The 15,432-nt window shown below is 33.3% G+C and overlaps 2 protein-coding genes across 2 annotated transcripts; both read left to right on the forward strand.

Moving 5' to 3' along the window:
- The first annotated feature begins 1,616 nt into the window (after window positions 1–1,616).
- On the forward strand, window positions 1,617–9,714 carry LOC142533488 (receptor-like protein 4). The gene is given in 10 exon segments (XM_075640295.1): window positions 1,617–1,920; window positions 2,800–3,858; window positions 4,564–4,598; window positions 4,600–4,712; window positions 5,255–5,326; window positions 8,194–8,265; window positions 8,489–8,560; window positions 8,635–8,712; window positions 8,914–9,092; window positions 9,430–9,714. Coding segments are annotated over 10 exon segments (1,872 nt in total). The 5' UTR covers window positions 1,617–1,850; the 3' UTR covers window positions 9,552–9,714.
- Window positions 9,715–10,734: 1,020 nt separating this feature from the next.
- LOC142537976 (ethylene-responsive transcription factor 12-like) lies at window positions 10,735–11,642 on the forward strand. The gene has a single exon (XM_075643427.1). The coding sequence runs from the start codon at window positions 10,965–10,967 to the stop codon at window positions 11,418–11,420; it is 456 nt and encodes a 151-aa protein (XP_075499542.1). The 5' UTR covers window positions 10,735–10,964; the 3' UTR covers window positions 11,421–11,642.
- The last annotated feature ends 3,790 nt before the right edge of the window (window positions 11,643–15,432 follow it).

Below are 15,432 nucleotides of genomic sequence, written 5' to 3' on the forward strand. Positions count from 1 at the left end.
TCAACAGTCATGTCAAGAAAATTAATTAAAATTTCAACAGTTGAAATATACAAATTAAAACTGAAATGTGTCGATATAAAGAAACAAAATGGCAAATAAGCAAATATGCAATCTTTCCTAAAATTTTATTATAAACAAAATTCTAGTTTTGCGTTGGTTATTTTTCTTTTAAAACAATGGCAAAAAATTGTATGAGACGGTCTCACGGGTCGTATTTTGTGAGACGAATCTCTTATTTGGGTCATCCATGAAAAAGTATTACTTTTTATGCTAAGAGTATTACATTTTATTGTGAATATCGGTATGGTTGAACCGTCTCAAAGATAAAGATTCGTGAGACCGTTTCACAAGACACCTACTCAACAAGACAAAAATTTGTTTGAGACGGTCTCACGGATCGTATTTTGTGAGACAAATCTCTTATTTGGGTCATCCATGAAAAATTGTTACTTTTTTATTCTAAGAGTATGATTTTTTATTGTGAATATCAGTAGGGTTGATCCATCTCACATATAAAAATTCGTAAAACCGTCAATTCACGTAATCACAATTTTCCCAAAATTTTATTTATTGGTGGCTTGGGTAGGAATAAAGGGTCAACATTAAAGTCCACTTTAATAGTTTGTTACCACGAAACGAGTTATTTTGATTGTGTAGCCATAGAAATGCCCACCCGTTTCTTAAATTTTATTGAATTCAAAATTGGTTACACGAAAACTACATTTACTAATTATTAAATGTCGATGAGATGAGATCACGGACAGCCTAACTAAGAAAATATGAAGTGTGGGGACAGAGTCTCGCGGTACGATATACAATATTATTTGTATTTTTTTTTATAAGGAGAACTATTCTTTTTATTTATTTTTAGTTAAAATACCATGATATTGTAATAATTCTGAGTGAACAGTGTTAAGAAATTAAAATAAGAAAAAATTATAATTTACGGATGATTTTACATAAATAAAACCAATGATATATGTAACCAGATATATAATATAATTTGAATATTGATGTTACATAAATACTTCGATATTATCTTTGTTGAGAAATTTAAAAAAGAGTAGGTTTCTTGTGAGATAGTCTCACGTATTTTTATCTGCGAGATCGGTCAACCCTAACAATATTCACAATAAAAGTAATACTCTTAGCATAAAAAGTAATACTTTTTCATGGATGACCCAAATAAGAGATTCGTCTCACAGAATACGACCCGTGAGACCGTCTCACACAAGTTCTTGACTTTAAAAAATTATCATTTGTGCTTTATTTTTACTAATTTGTATATCATATTTACACAATTTAATATTGAATTTATTTTATTTGACTTGGTTCGTATCATTTGCACCAATGAGAAACGAATTTTCGAGTTCAAGCATTTAATTTATGACTTACGATAAGATCTCTCAAATTTAAATTTAAAATAAATTTAAAATTAAAGAACTGCAGAAGTCCTCGTGCCACGTGGAGGTAGCCCATGTAGGTTCCACCGAAATAAAGCAATCATGTCCCGCACATGAGCACTTACTCTTCGGGTCGAATCAAATCCAAACCCGACCCACAAAGAATATAAAAAGCAATATTATATTATGCTCATAAATAAATTATCAACTGTCTCCACTCTACCTGCATAGCACGTCTTACAATCTCTCCTTTTTTCCCCTAAATTCTTGCAATCTAAACTGGAGGATTCTCAATCCCTTGAAAAATGGGCATTGCGCGAAAAAAAGATCTAATCTTGAGTGCGATTTCCACATTTACTCTGCTCTGCGTTCTATAATCTAAATTAGGAAGGGGAAGTGATAAAGTTGAAGGATTTCATTGTCGGAGCTGTGTGCTCAAAACCCGCAATGCTTAGAGTCCGATTTCTCTTACTCTTACTTGCGCTTTTCTTGGCTTGTAAGCTTTCTTTTGCTCGAGGTTAGCTATCTCTCTCTTGCTCCGGCTCGATTTTCATCCGAAAGATGGTTTCTTGGCCTAATGTAGATGGGTTGATTTAATGGGATTTGTTGTGGGCTGTGTAATTGGTTCCTAAGCTTCAATTGGGATTGTTTTGGGGATGCGTGCTATTCCAATGCGAGATAATGAATTTAAATGTGCTGTTTATTGATCTATTTGGTTAGATTATTTCGTAGCTATGCGTAGAGTGACTGTTCGATTCACGTTTTTGCAAGCTTTTATATCGGTGACATTCTGTATAATTTATTGTGTAGTTAATCGTGTTGGTATATGTTTGTACTTTGGAGGGTCATAGACAACTAGAATGAAATGAAAACTTGAACTTATTTATTTATTATTACTGGCGTTTCAGTTGATATATGAATGGTAGGATAAACTGAAAAAACTGTAAGCAGGGAATGCCAGGACTATCAGCATTTCTTGTTGGTGACTTCGTCTTATCTATAGGCCTCATCTGGTGTTGAGCATTTTTCGTATATAAAAAGTGGAGAGTAGTTGAATTTAACTCTGCGTATGTATTTTCTTTAAATAAGCATTAGCTTGTTGTTGCTGCTGTTTGGGATATGATTTATTAAGTGTTCAATCATTTACTAATTAATATCACCTGCTGCAACAAGGTTTTATCACTAGCACTTTGCCTCATATATGGCAATTGAGATTTTGTTGTATTAGCATAGTATTCAGTATTATTTCTAATATTGGTCATGAAGTAAGTTTATATTCTTAATTAGTTATCCTTGGTTGATTTTGGCTCTTAAGATCTTATGGTCACCGATATCAATTTTGATATTGCTGACTCTTTTTACCCGTCTACCATGTCTGCTCTTTTTTTTATTACAGCGCCATATGCTATGCGAATAAGCTGTGGAGCTCGTGATGATTTTCATAGTGATCCAACAAACACTCTCTGGTACAAAGATTTTGCTTACACGGGAGGAATTCCAGGCAATGCTACCCGCCCAAGTTTCATCAGTCCATCGCTCAGCACCATTCGCTATTTCCCTTTGTCCGAGGGTCCTGAAAACTGTTACAACATAAATAGGGTTCCTCGTGGTCATTATTTAGTGAGAATCTACTTTGGTTTGGTCGCAGAACCTAGCTTTGACAATGAACCTTTATTTGATGTTTCCATTGAAGGAACGCTAGTTTATTCATTGCAGTCCGGTTGGAGCACTCAAGATAATGAGCGGGTATTTGTTGAAGCCCTCATTTTTCTTAAAGATGGCACTGCCTCTCTTTGCTTCCACAGCACTGGCCATGGAGATCCAGCTATACTTGCCATTGAAATTCTTCAGATCGGTAATAGGGCATACTATTTTGGCAAAGGGTATGGCCAAGGGACGATTTTCAGAACTGACAGAAGATTCAATTGTGGTGCTGAGAAACCAAAATTTGGTGCTGACTTTAGAGCGGATAGTTGGGGCGGCGACCGGTTTTGGAATTCCCTCCCCACATTTGGCCAGAATTCTGACAGTGTTATATCTACGGATAACAAAATTAAGGGGACCTCTCAATCTCCAAACTTTTATCCAGAGGCTCTTTATCAAACAGCTCTTATCAGTACTGATAGTCAAGCTGATTTGGCATATACAATTGAGGTTGAACCAACTAGAAACTACTCCATTTGGCTACATTTTGCTGAAATTGATCCTTCCGTCACCAAATCAAACCAAAGAGTATTTGATATTCTGCTTAATGGTGATGTTGCCTTTCCAGATGTTGACATTATTGGTATGGCGGGTGATATTAACAGTGCTCTTGTGCTCAATACAACAGTTGTTGTTAGCGGCAGGACTTTGACAATAACCTTGCATCCTACAAAAGGGACTCATGCCATAATCAGTGCCATTGAGCTTTTTGAACTTGTACTGGCGGAATCAAAAACTTTACCTGATGAAAGTATGCAAAACCTCCATGCATATTCTTGCAAAATGTTTCCCTTTTATTTTTGGCACCACGTTGAACTTTGCATGATCTTGGCACCTATATAAGTCTAAATTGTTACTTTATCTACTACCAATGTGTAGATGTTATTTGCATTGCTATGATTAAGGGTTTGAATATAATCATTGTGTCCAAGCAAGTGGAACTGGGGAAGGTGGCAGTTGGTGTTATCGGGCACTTTCTAACACTATTGTTATTTCACTTTCTTAAATGAGAATGCGTTTTTGAAGCCTGAATTTTAAGGGAAGTTTAGGAAGATTTGGTAACTCTTGATTGATCTTACTTGCATATACTCTAAGAACCAAAAGAATAAACTTTTATCCCACCTGAACTTGTTTCACATCTGTTTCCTTATTTATCACTTAGTGTTTGTAAACATTTGTTTCCATGCTGCAGTGGGAAGACTATTATCTGAGTGGAAATACTGGCATTGGTCCCACACTAGAAGATTAGTCAGTTCTATGAGATGCAGCTCACATGTTGATTCATTAACACTTTTCTCCTGTATATTCCAGCTTGTGATAATTGTATCATATGCATCTTTCTTGGTTTTTTCTTTAATTGTTATTGCAATTTGCGATGCTTGTCATGTGCTACATTTTCATTCCCTTGGCTGCACATTTTGTAGAACTACTAATCTATTGCTCTTTCTGCTTGTAGTTAGGGCTTTGCAGAGATTGAAGAGTGCCCTCGGTCTTACCTCTTCGTTTTGGGTGGAATGGTGATCCTTGTGTTCCTGAACAACATCCATGGAGTGGAGTAGATTGTCAGTACGACAGAAATATCAGTAAACATGTTATTGACGGACTGTATGTTCTTGTTCTCTAGCAATGTCTTTCATTGAAGCAACTATGCACCCAAAAAGACTCTCAAAACTTTTGTTAACTTCTATTTATCCAAATTGCGAGCTGTGTTCTCACTTTACTCTATTGTTGATGAGTTTGTCTGATTATTTCTGTTAAACATAAATTAGTGCATGCTTTTGGCTTTGTTGTTGCAAACTTTATAAGAGTTCACTTAATTTTTAACTTTTACTTGCTTGCCTTTGTGTGATTCTGACTTTGTTCTCTTCTCTTAGATTTATATATCACTATGGCTCGACTTATTTTTGTGTTTTTTTATCATGATATAAATGTTTGTAGAGAGGCAAAGTTTTACTAGCGGTCATGTCTGCTTATCACCTTCGGTTGTTTTCCACTTTTCCTATAGGAACGATAATTACAACAAATTACGGCACTAATATCGTCCAACCTTTTATTTTATTGCAAACTATTTTTCATCTTTTACATATATTTCACTGTTATTCTACAGCTGATATTTTTTTATTATTTCTCCCTGTTTGTGGGATCAGAGGTCTGGACAACCAGGGTTTAAGGGGTATCTTACCAAATGACATTTCCCGGCTTCGTCATCTTCAAAGCATGTAAGTTGATAGGGACTAGGCGAATATAATTGTTTGTTTTTTTGCAGCTAAAGTTGAACAAGTATACTCGTCTTAAAATTTGTTCATTTTATTTAACTAGTAGCAAAGCACATAACGAACTTGAGTACACTATGAATATTAGTCGTAAATTTGCAAATCAACGTAGACACATAATTTTTTCATAAATTATTCAATAACAAATATTATTTCACAGTTGATCTATAATTTCAAACAACCATGATTTATTTATCCGATCTTTTCCTTGTTTAATTTTCGAATAATTCATTATGTTTTTCAATTTTTTAATTTTTTTAATTTTCCTGCTTTTTTGTTCATTTAAATTCAGCAATCACATCATCATATTTGATTTTCATGTTTCTGTTTCATCATTGGATTTGATGTTGATTAATCTCTTTGATATTTGTGTTGTTTTTTTCTCGCGACTTTCTTATTTTGTTAATTTAAGTCGTTCAAACTTCAGGTCTTACTCCATTTTATTTCCTCTTGTTTTTTTGAAGTCTCACTTGGTTTTCCACATCTTTCACCACCAATGACACATCATTGTTCTTAGTAACCAATTTGTCTAATTTGAAATGAAACCTGACAACCTGTGGTGTTTCTTGTTTGGTTCTCTAAGATTCTCTTGTTTAGACATATATTTTCCTTATAAATAAACTAAACATATACTTAATAAGTTTTCAGCTCTCATTTGGACATATATAGACAATTTGCAATCATCAAAAAAATTTAGTCAAATATTAGGCTCACACAACTGAGTTTATTTCATGTCCCAATGTATTTATATATTCCACCAAAATATCTGTTATTTCCAGATTATTATTCTTTCACAAGACAAATGACAATCACTACAACCTCAGAACCGTGTTGGGTTAAGCGAGCATGAATGAAAATAGTACTGGGATAGGTGACCTTCTGGGAAGTTCTCGTGTGTCAAGCTGCTGACGTTGGACCGTTTGATCTGGTTGGCTAGGTGGGTCGTAAATAGTGACGCCAGATCTTAACGGGTAATACTGTCTCTGCTGAGAACAAGGACAACAGAAGTAAATGGTAAGACTGATCTCTAAGGGATATGAGACAGCACCAGCAGATAGACATGCACCTCTCCGGACTCATAAGCCTAATAGCCCGACCCATTAGAATCCAAGTAGGTGTATTCTGCGCTGCCACAAGTATAAAGAATTAAAGTTGCGTCTTGGCTAGCAGTTATAGCTTTTAGCCTAGTGACAATTGGTCTGTGTTGCCTTATATTTTATGTTATGCCATCATTCTAAATAAAATAATGGTAATTTAAGTTTTTCCTTCAAAGATGTTGGATAATTGTCTGAAAATAATAAAAATTTCAATGAATAATAAATCATCATAAAGGAAACAGACGAATCAATTATTTAAAATTAGAGGATAGAAGTCCATCTTATAAAGTTTAAATACAAATAGTAAAAGGTGAGAAAGATAAATATGTATCTATATAGTAAATCTAAATATAAATTAAATTACTTGTACAGTTTCAATTTTTAAGAAATGACATTCATTTCGACGTCATAGTCCAATTATTCATGTGTACGAACTTTGATTTATAATCATGTTTCTAAAGAAATGAGGAGAAAGAAGAAGAAATAAAGAAAATTAAGAATCAAGAAACAACTATATTTTTATTTTTTAAAATATATCATATTTTCTCAATATTTTCATCGAATCAATGATATTAAAAATATATCAATTGATAACTCAATATTCCATTCCAATATATAATTGCTTAATAATATAAAAGATAATAATTATATATGCATATTTGAATGAAAAAGAAAAATTCTGATTTAAAATCTAAAAAAAAATTTAAAATATAGAGAAACCATAAGAGCCATATATAGTTTTTTTAAATAATATCAACTTAATACGGTGATAATTGAAAATAAATTAACAATTTTACATATCCAATGTCGGCGGCAAAACAATTTGAACGCATGTTATATAAAGTTTAATTGTTTGGGAAAAAAATGAATAAACAATACAATATCACTTTGAGGAATCTGTGTTGATTGACAAAAACTGATTTAAATTACTTGAATTAATATGAAATTATTATTAAATTAAAAAACATTATCGAATATATCTACGTTATAAGAATAATACAAAAAAGAACATGCATTGAAGTTGCATGAAAACACCAAGTAAATTTTTGTCAATAAAATATCCACATATTCAAAAGAAAATGAAATATGATTTTAATTTTTTACTGCTAATTAAGTGTGTTAATTAAAAATATTGAAGTAATATAAATAATTATAATCTGATAATTACAGAAATTGAAAATTTTGCTATAAATAATTTACTTTGAATATGTTTTAATTTAAACGACATTATATTTCAATTGAATTGAATCTAAAGGACAATATTAAGGAAAAACATTTGTTGTTCGTTGGTTATTAGCGGCATCCCAAAAATATTCGGATCGAAATATGACTTTAAAATTAAGTTTCGAATTAGTGAATGTTGCCAAAGGAAGTGTCAATGTTAAGATTGAACCTCGAGATGTAACTCTGGAATTAAAATCGCTCAACCAAAAACAAAGAAAGAAGAAAAGTCAAAGTTAAATATGCGAGTGACAAAATAACCATAGTGATACCAAAATACAAACATAAAGCATGAGTGCAATTTAGTAAATAAATAATGAAAACTCACACTTTTATAATAATAATCATAATAATAATAGTAATAGATCGAATGATTTAGGGACTTTCCTTGATCTTAAATCACACCCTCTCGCTTGGGTTATATGCCAGTTTGGTTGTGTGCTCGAGGGCTATGATAATCCTTATTCTTTACATGTCTAACTTGTTTAATTACAGAAACTTAAGTGGGAACAGCATTTCTGGATTCATTCCGTCTTCACTTGGAACAATAAGTAGCATGGAAATACTGTGAGTAAAATTTTCTCTTCACGAACTAACTTTCATATTTATTTTTACCTCATGGTGGCAAAACAAACTGTTTGGTCAATATTTTGTCTGAAATATAAAAATGGTCGATGAATGTACTTTTCAGTCTGTAGTTCTGTTCTATAAAATATCCTAATGCCCATAATATAATACACGTGAAATCCAACTGCTTGGTTGATTGAGCTTAGTAGTTATCATGTTACAGGGATCTCTCGTTCAACTTTTTCAATGGATCCATTCCTGAGAGCCTTGGGCAGCTAACCTCATTACAGAGATTGTAAGAAACTCAACATCTTATATACCTATTACACGAGAACATTGGCGTAGACTAAATCGTACCTTCTATAACAGAAACCTCAATAGCAACTCTTTAAAAGGAAAAGTTCCAGCTGCACTCGGAGGAAGGCTCTTGCATGGAGCTAGCTTCAAGTATTTTTTTATCATTATCCATCAATCATTTTATGCATTCGTAATTATTGCGATGGGTTATGTCACAAGTACTTGAACACTTGCATATACAATGTTTTAGCTGCTTTTTTTTCAGAGTTCTCCTACTAGCACTTCCATTCGTTTCTATTAATGTTATACTCTAATGAGTTATCCCGGAATAATTAGTGTGGATATTTGCAGTTTTACTGATAATGCTGGTCTTTGTGGAATCCCCGGTTTACCATCATGCGGACGACTTTCTATTGGTGCTAAAATCGGCATTGGGCTCAGTTCTTGTGTGGCATTTGTTCTCATAGTCACCTGCTTTGTTTGTTGGTGGAAAAGACGACAAAATATTCTTCGAGCTCAGAGAATTGCAGGTGAGCTCGTCAACTAATTTTGTTTTTGCATTTTATTGGTGACATCTGCAATTCCAACATCCCATGCAAACGACTACCCAATGGGCTTCGTTAGCAGTTATTTACATTTGTACCCACTTTAGGAAATGATCTCCTAAATTTGCTAAAATACACTATATTTTCTTGTAAAATTATTCACATGCATCCCACAATTCTGTGTCGATGTTGGACAGAGAATTACAATTGTGGCTTGCTCGTCTCTTGAATTAAGGCCGATTGTGAAATCTTATGTTTATTGCATGATCGTTTTGAGTCGTGAGCATTTCTTTTCCTGATATATTCTTTGGTATTTACTCAGCGAGAGATGCTCCTTATGCAAAAGCTCGTACACATTTCAATCGAGACGTCCAAATGGCTAGGCATCATAACCATGAGCATGCCCGGACGGCGACCGAGAATGGACCGAGCTTGCTAGCCTGATCGAGCTGAACACATATGGTTTTGTAATTTTGTTCACACAAGAATGGAGAGACCCGGGCATTGCAATTCTACCACACTGATTTTACACGTAGAAGGCTGAAAAGTTGTCGATAACCCGGTATTATTGGGCTAAGTTAAGTGTTTGGCATACCGTCAGTGGGTGTACTGTATGTTAGTTTTATTATTTTCTGGTAAAGGAGCTGTAGTTTATGAAAAGGCATAAGCTTGGTTCCAAAGCATTACAGTGGTTATAGTGCGAGTATTGTCAGTTGGAATGAGTCGAATCGACACTGTCCATAGGAACATATTTGAATACAGGACACTGTTGGATATAGAGGGTTTTGTTGTTTTATTATCCGTCTATCACGCAGGTTGAACTGATCAATCAAAGCTTTATATTATAACAAAGTCAAATTCAACATTAGTTCATAAGAGAAATGGATGCAATCAGACCGAAGGGTTTTTGGTTATGCACCTCTCATACAAGCACATGTAAGAGGAGTTATCTAATGAAGAAAATATACGAAATTAAATCAGCCTAAAAGCAAAGAATATCGAAGAACAAACACACAATTCCATCCTACTTTATCTCTAAAATACTTCTAACTTAAAACATGGAAAGATTTGGTGTTAGTTTGAAGTAAAACCTGCTTACCAAAAACAAAGTCCGGTGCCGCAGTAGTAGTCAACTGTGAAAAGCAACATCTCTCTTTCCATGAGAGGCGGCTGGGCTTGTCTTTATTATGTCACCTGGCCCAACTCTATATTTACTAATGAGGTGCTAATTACGATATTTTGAAATATATTAAAATTATATATATATAATAGAGTGTCATATTATTCATAGACAAACAAAATATGATAGACAAAGAATTTGATATTATTAATGGAAAACGTGGAAAAAATATATATATATTAAATGTAAGTACAAAATGATTGATTGATTGCTTGAAGGAAGCGGGCAAGGCTATTGCAGTTTGACCTACCACCGGCCTTCATAAAATCTCTGTTATGACCGCCCAACAAGGCCTTTTTGCATAATATACATGCGGCCATTTAAGAAACTTTGCTGTACCAAATCATAATGATTTCTCTTTTGATTTTTCTTGTTAATAATTAATTTGAAGTACATTTAACTTTAAATATTACAGTATAAATTAAATGGAGATTAAAAAAGAAAAACAATTGTTGGGACGTCAAATTTAGTCAAAATCAGATAGTACTGGTGGCACATAAAGACCTAGTCTCGAGGCAAAGACAGCAATCCCGCAGTTGTTTGTGGTTTGTGCCGTCTAGCCGACGTTTACGATATACTTTCTGGGACCTCTCCACCTTTACATTCCCTCCTTAACCTTTGCTCGTTAAGTTTCCCGTCTCATTCTCTCTCTGGATTTTGTACTTTCAATCTCATTCATGGCTTCGACGAGCGCAGCTCACTACAGGGGAGTTAGAAAGCGTCCCTGGGGCCGTTACGCGGCGGAGATACGTGATCCCAGGAAGAAAACCCGTGTCTGGTTGGGCACTTTCGATACTCCTGAGGAGGCGGCGCTGGCATACGACGGTGCCGCTAGGTCTCTTCGCGGACCGAAAGCGAAGACTAACTTTCCCACGACCTCGTCAGGACTCTCGTTAGACCTCAGTCTTACCTCTGACAACCGATGGGTGTCCCCGTCCGACAGAGTCATGATGAACGACGTCATCCACCCTATAAGTGTACTCCGAGATGTGCCCTCTCAAGGGAATGGAGGACGCCCGGCGGCTGGAGCCGTGACTCCTCCGGATAATGGAGATGGTTCCCCAAAATATATTGGGATTGTGAGGCCCGGGTTGCCGATAGATTTGAACGAACCTCCATATCTGTGGATGTAGCCATTTTTGCGCTGCCCTTGTCTGCTTTCTTCCTTCCGCCGGCGTCTTTTCAGCATATATATGTTAATGCTTCCAGTTTCCGACAACCAAATATATTCTTGACCTAGTACCAGTTATTAGGATCGAGTTGTGTCCTACTATCCAGGATGACGCCCTTGTTATCTTTCTTATTGTTCATGGAATGATCATCTTTTTCTGTGGATTGTCTTGGATTCACGCATCTTTAACTTGCATTTAAATTATGTTTTTTTTTTTAAAAAAAAACATAATTTAAAGCGCTACTCACTTTGGCATAATCTGGTATGTTTTCCTGTGAGATGGTGTTACAAATCTTTATTCGTGAGACGGGTCAATCTTATCGAGATTCACAATTAAAAATAATATTCTTAGCATAAAAAATAATATTTTTCATAGATGACCCTAAATAAGAAATCCGTCACACAAAATACGATCCGTAAAACCGTCTTACACAAGTTTTTGTCATCTATTTGTACATCAAAACTTCAAAAATACGATAACTACGGTTAACTCCACAACAGGGTGATCTACATGGCAGGATAGGTTGAACTAAACTCGACGGATACCAAAGTTCTAAAAAACATGACAAGGATTTGGTATGCTTGATTTTTTTTATTTATTATTGTAATTTTAACTATATAAAATAACACAAAAATTTACACAAAATTTGTTGTGAGATTGTTTTATGAGTCAATTTTGTGAGATATATATTTTATTTAGATCACTCATAAAAAAATATTATTTTCATGTCAAAAATATTATTTTTTATTATAAATATAGACATAGTTGATTTTTCTCACGAATAAAAATCAATGAAACCGTTTAAAAAAAAAAACATATTTAGTAAAGAACATCAATACGTTAAATAACACATAAACATACAAAATTTAAGAATAAATACATAGTTTTATAAATATTTTTAATATCAAGAATAATCATTAAAGAACATTCAAATTTAAAATTTTTTACTAAGATAAACGAAACTGGACAAGGAAATCAAATGTGGGGAATATTGCAAGATTCTGCAATATCGAAGTACTTTTGAACTGTACAAGGTTTTTAGTAGAGATGTCAATAGTGACGGGTATGGGGCGGGTTTGGCTAAACCCAAGACCCTCCCCATGAAAAAAATTTTGACTCATTACCCGTCCCACCCCGGTTAAATATTTTCGGACTCATCCCACATCGAATACGAAACGGGGCCGGTTAGACCCGTGAGACCCGAATTTTTTTAAAATAAAAAAGTAATCTTTCTTCTCACATGACTGAATTATGAAACAGACAAGCCTCTAAATACAACATTATGAAAAATTAATTCATGTCTTCGACTACACCTAATAATAACAAACAAAGTATTTTCACGACACGAAGAATTACATAAAAAAAGAGTTACTAGCTCTCCAAAAAAATCTTGACATATCCGAAAATAAGTAGTAACATAATTTAAACAGATCAATATAAAATCAGCGAGTAGACAATATTTAATCTACTAAGATGATGACCAACTATTCTTCCACTATTGCTAAAAGTAGATTCAAATGCAACAGTTGACATAGGAATAGCTAAGATCGTTATGGTTGAGGTGAGCTACTAAAAAATGAATATTAATAAAACTAATAAACCCTAGAATATTTATATCTACATATATATGAGGCGGGTATTATAGGACCCATGACCCGCCTCATATCCGGACGGGTCTGAAAAATTGGACCCGAGACCCACCCCATGACCCATTTAGTATGCCCAAACCCACCCCATATACGCGGATACACTGCGGGTCTGGGTAAAACCCGGACCCATTGACATCCCTGGTTCTCTGGTCTGTGACTGCTTTTCCAGCATACGATATTGTAGGAAAACAGTATATTCATTGCTTTGGATTTTCATTTGGAAGCATTACGGTAAGATTTCAAGTGGGTTTGAGGGATTTGACCCTACAACTAAGTCTTGTCTTTTTTTTTTTCCAAACATTTTTTTGTCCAAATGGAAAATATAAAGTTTCTGTGTACCCGGAAGGGTAAAAATTTATGGAATCCGACGAATAAATTTTTTTTTTCTAATTTGAATCTGTTTAATTTATATGAAAAAATTGCATAAATTTTAATGGTTTTTTCAAAATAATATTTTTCACATATATATGTCATTGTTTTTAGAATTATTATTAGTATTTGTGTTATAAATCATAAAATAAAAGAGAGAAAAATAAAGAAAATTCATAAAAGTCAATAATTCATGTGCAATTTTCATCGATCCTATTTATAAGAAAAAAATAATGTAATATAAATCTTTGTATATATATCTTGTCATATTTATGTTGATCACAAATATTTCAAATCTATCTAAAAACAATAATAACCTATGATAATAAAATTATCTATAATACTCCTGCTTAAATGATTATTTGCATAGAAATCGATACGTTCAAATTTCAATTTGGCAAGATGGATACTTAGGAATTTTATCATGACTCAAGTGCTGACACGTTCAAACCTTAACAATAAAACCATTTGAAGAAAAACCTGAGTTAAGGAAAAAGAGTAAAACAATGAATAATTTATTCGAATGTCCTCTTAACGATTGATGTGTCTCATTAAAACCTTACCAGGAAAAACCAAGTGGAAAAAAATTATAATGAAAGAAAAAGAGTACGACATCTCTTACTACTTAATAATTGTCTCATAAAAAATCTTGTCATGAAAAATCACGTGAAAAAATATAACTTTGACCGCTCTTTTGTTGCAATCATCACTCGAAATTATTAATTCTTCGTATTCCGATCTTGTATACTAATTTTCCAAAAGTCGATGTAGATGAAATTTAGATATTTAATTAAGATATTTAATTATTATCATGGAAGGATTGAAATTGAAAAATTGGATGTATTTGTTCAAATTCTTGTGGGTATCAAGTAAATATTTTACCTGAAACAATAACATTCAGTCTGCATTTGCAAAACATGCAAACAACATAAAATAAATTAATTTTATCATTCATTTAAAATCAAAGCTGATTTTAATCATATAACTTTGAAAAAAAGTCAAAAGTTATATTCACAGTCAAATCTGAGAAATATAAAAATTTATGAAATTAAAATCTAACAATCCAATATGTCATAAAATAAAAAAATCTCAAATCAGTAAAACATAACCAAATTTTATAATAAATTAATACAATATATTGGGTACAATAATTGTTCTTGCTTGGTAGAGCGATCGAACCGTGGTGCTTGAGCTGCTGTGCGGTTTAAAAGATTTGAGTTGCACCATTACCAATAGCTATAATTTTTGGTAAAATGGTAAGCACTCGGTCCTACACAATATATCATTCAATTTATTGACAAATATAATAAATTCACAAAATTTTATGTCATCAAAAAGTTTAAAACAATATCTACTGATATTCACAATAAAAAGTAATACTCTTAGCATGGAAAAAAATATTTTTCATGGATGACCCAAATAAGATATCCGTCTCACAAAATACGACCCGTGAGACCGTCTCACACAAATTTTTGCCCTTTATTATTATTATTATTATTAATATTATTATAATATCAGCTAAATGATAAAATCAAATATCGAATAAGTTATAAAAACATAAACTCATTTATGACATGATATACAGGGACGTAGCCAGAATTTTTTTTTATCTTGGGCTGAGATGCATCCCATAATCATATCATTGTTGCCCTAAAAAATGAAAAGCAAGCTATTCATCAACGAAATGTATTGCCAAGGATGAATCTCAAGCATTTTTCACTGCGCAGTATGAATCTTAACATTTTACAATACTAAAATTTCAATGTACCGTGGCTTGCACATTTGAATCTTAAATATCAGAAAAATTTAAAACAGATGGATCCATGTGAAACCAGGAAAGAAAAATAAAAGAAAAAAAATATCTCAACCAATGCTAAAAAGACAGACCTCTTTCATGCATAAATAGTAAATATTACTACTTGAAACACTTAGCACCAAATTAACGCATAAGATTC

The sequence above is a fragment of the Primulina tabacum genome, chromosome 2, assembly GCF_025594145.1.
Source record: "Primulina tabacum isolate GXHZ01 chromosome 2, ASM2559414v2, whole genome shotgun sequence".
NCBI classification, from domain to species: domain Eukaryota; kingdom Viridiplantae; phylum Streptophyta; class Magnoliopsida; order Lamiales; family Gesneriaceae; genus Primulina; species Primulina tabacum.

Bases quoted from the DNA above. Each gene is read 5' to 3' on its own strand.
- LOC142537976 (XM_075643427.1), top strand. From the start codon at position 10,965: ATGGCTTCGACGAGCGCAGCTCACTACAGGGGAGTTAGAAAGCGTCCC.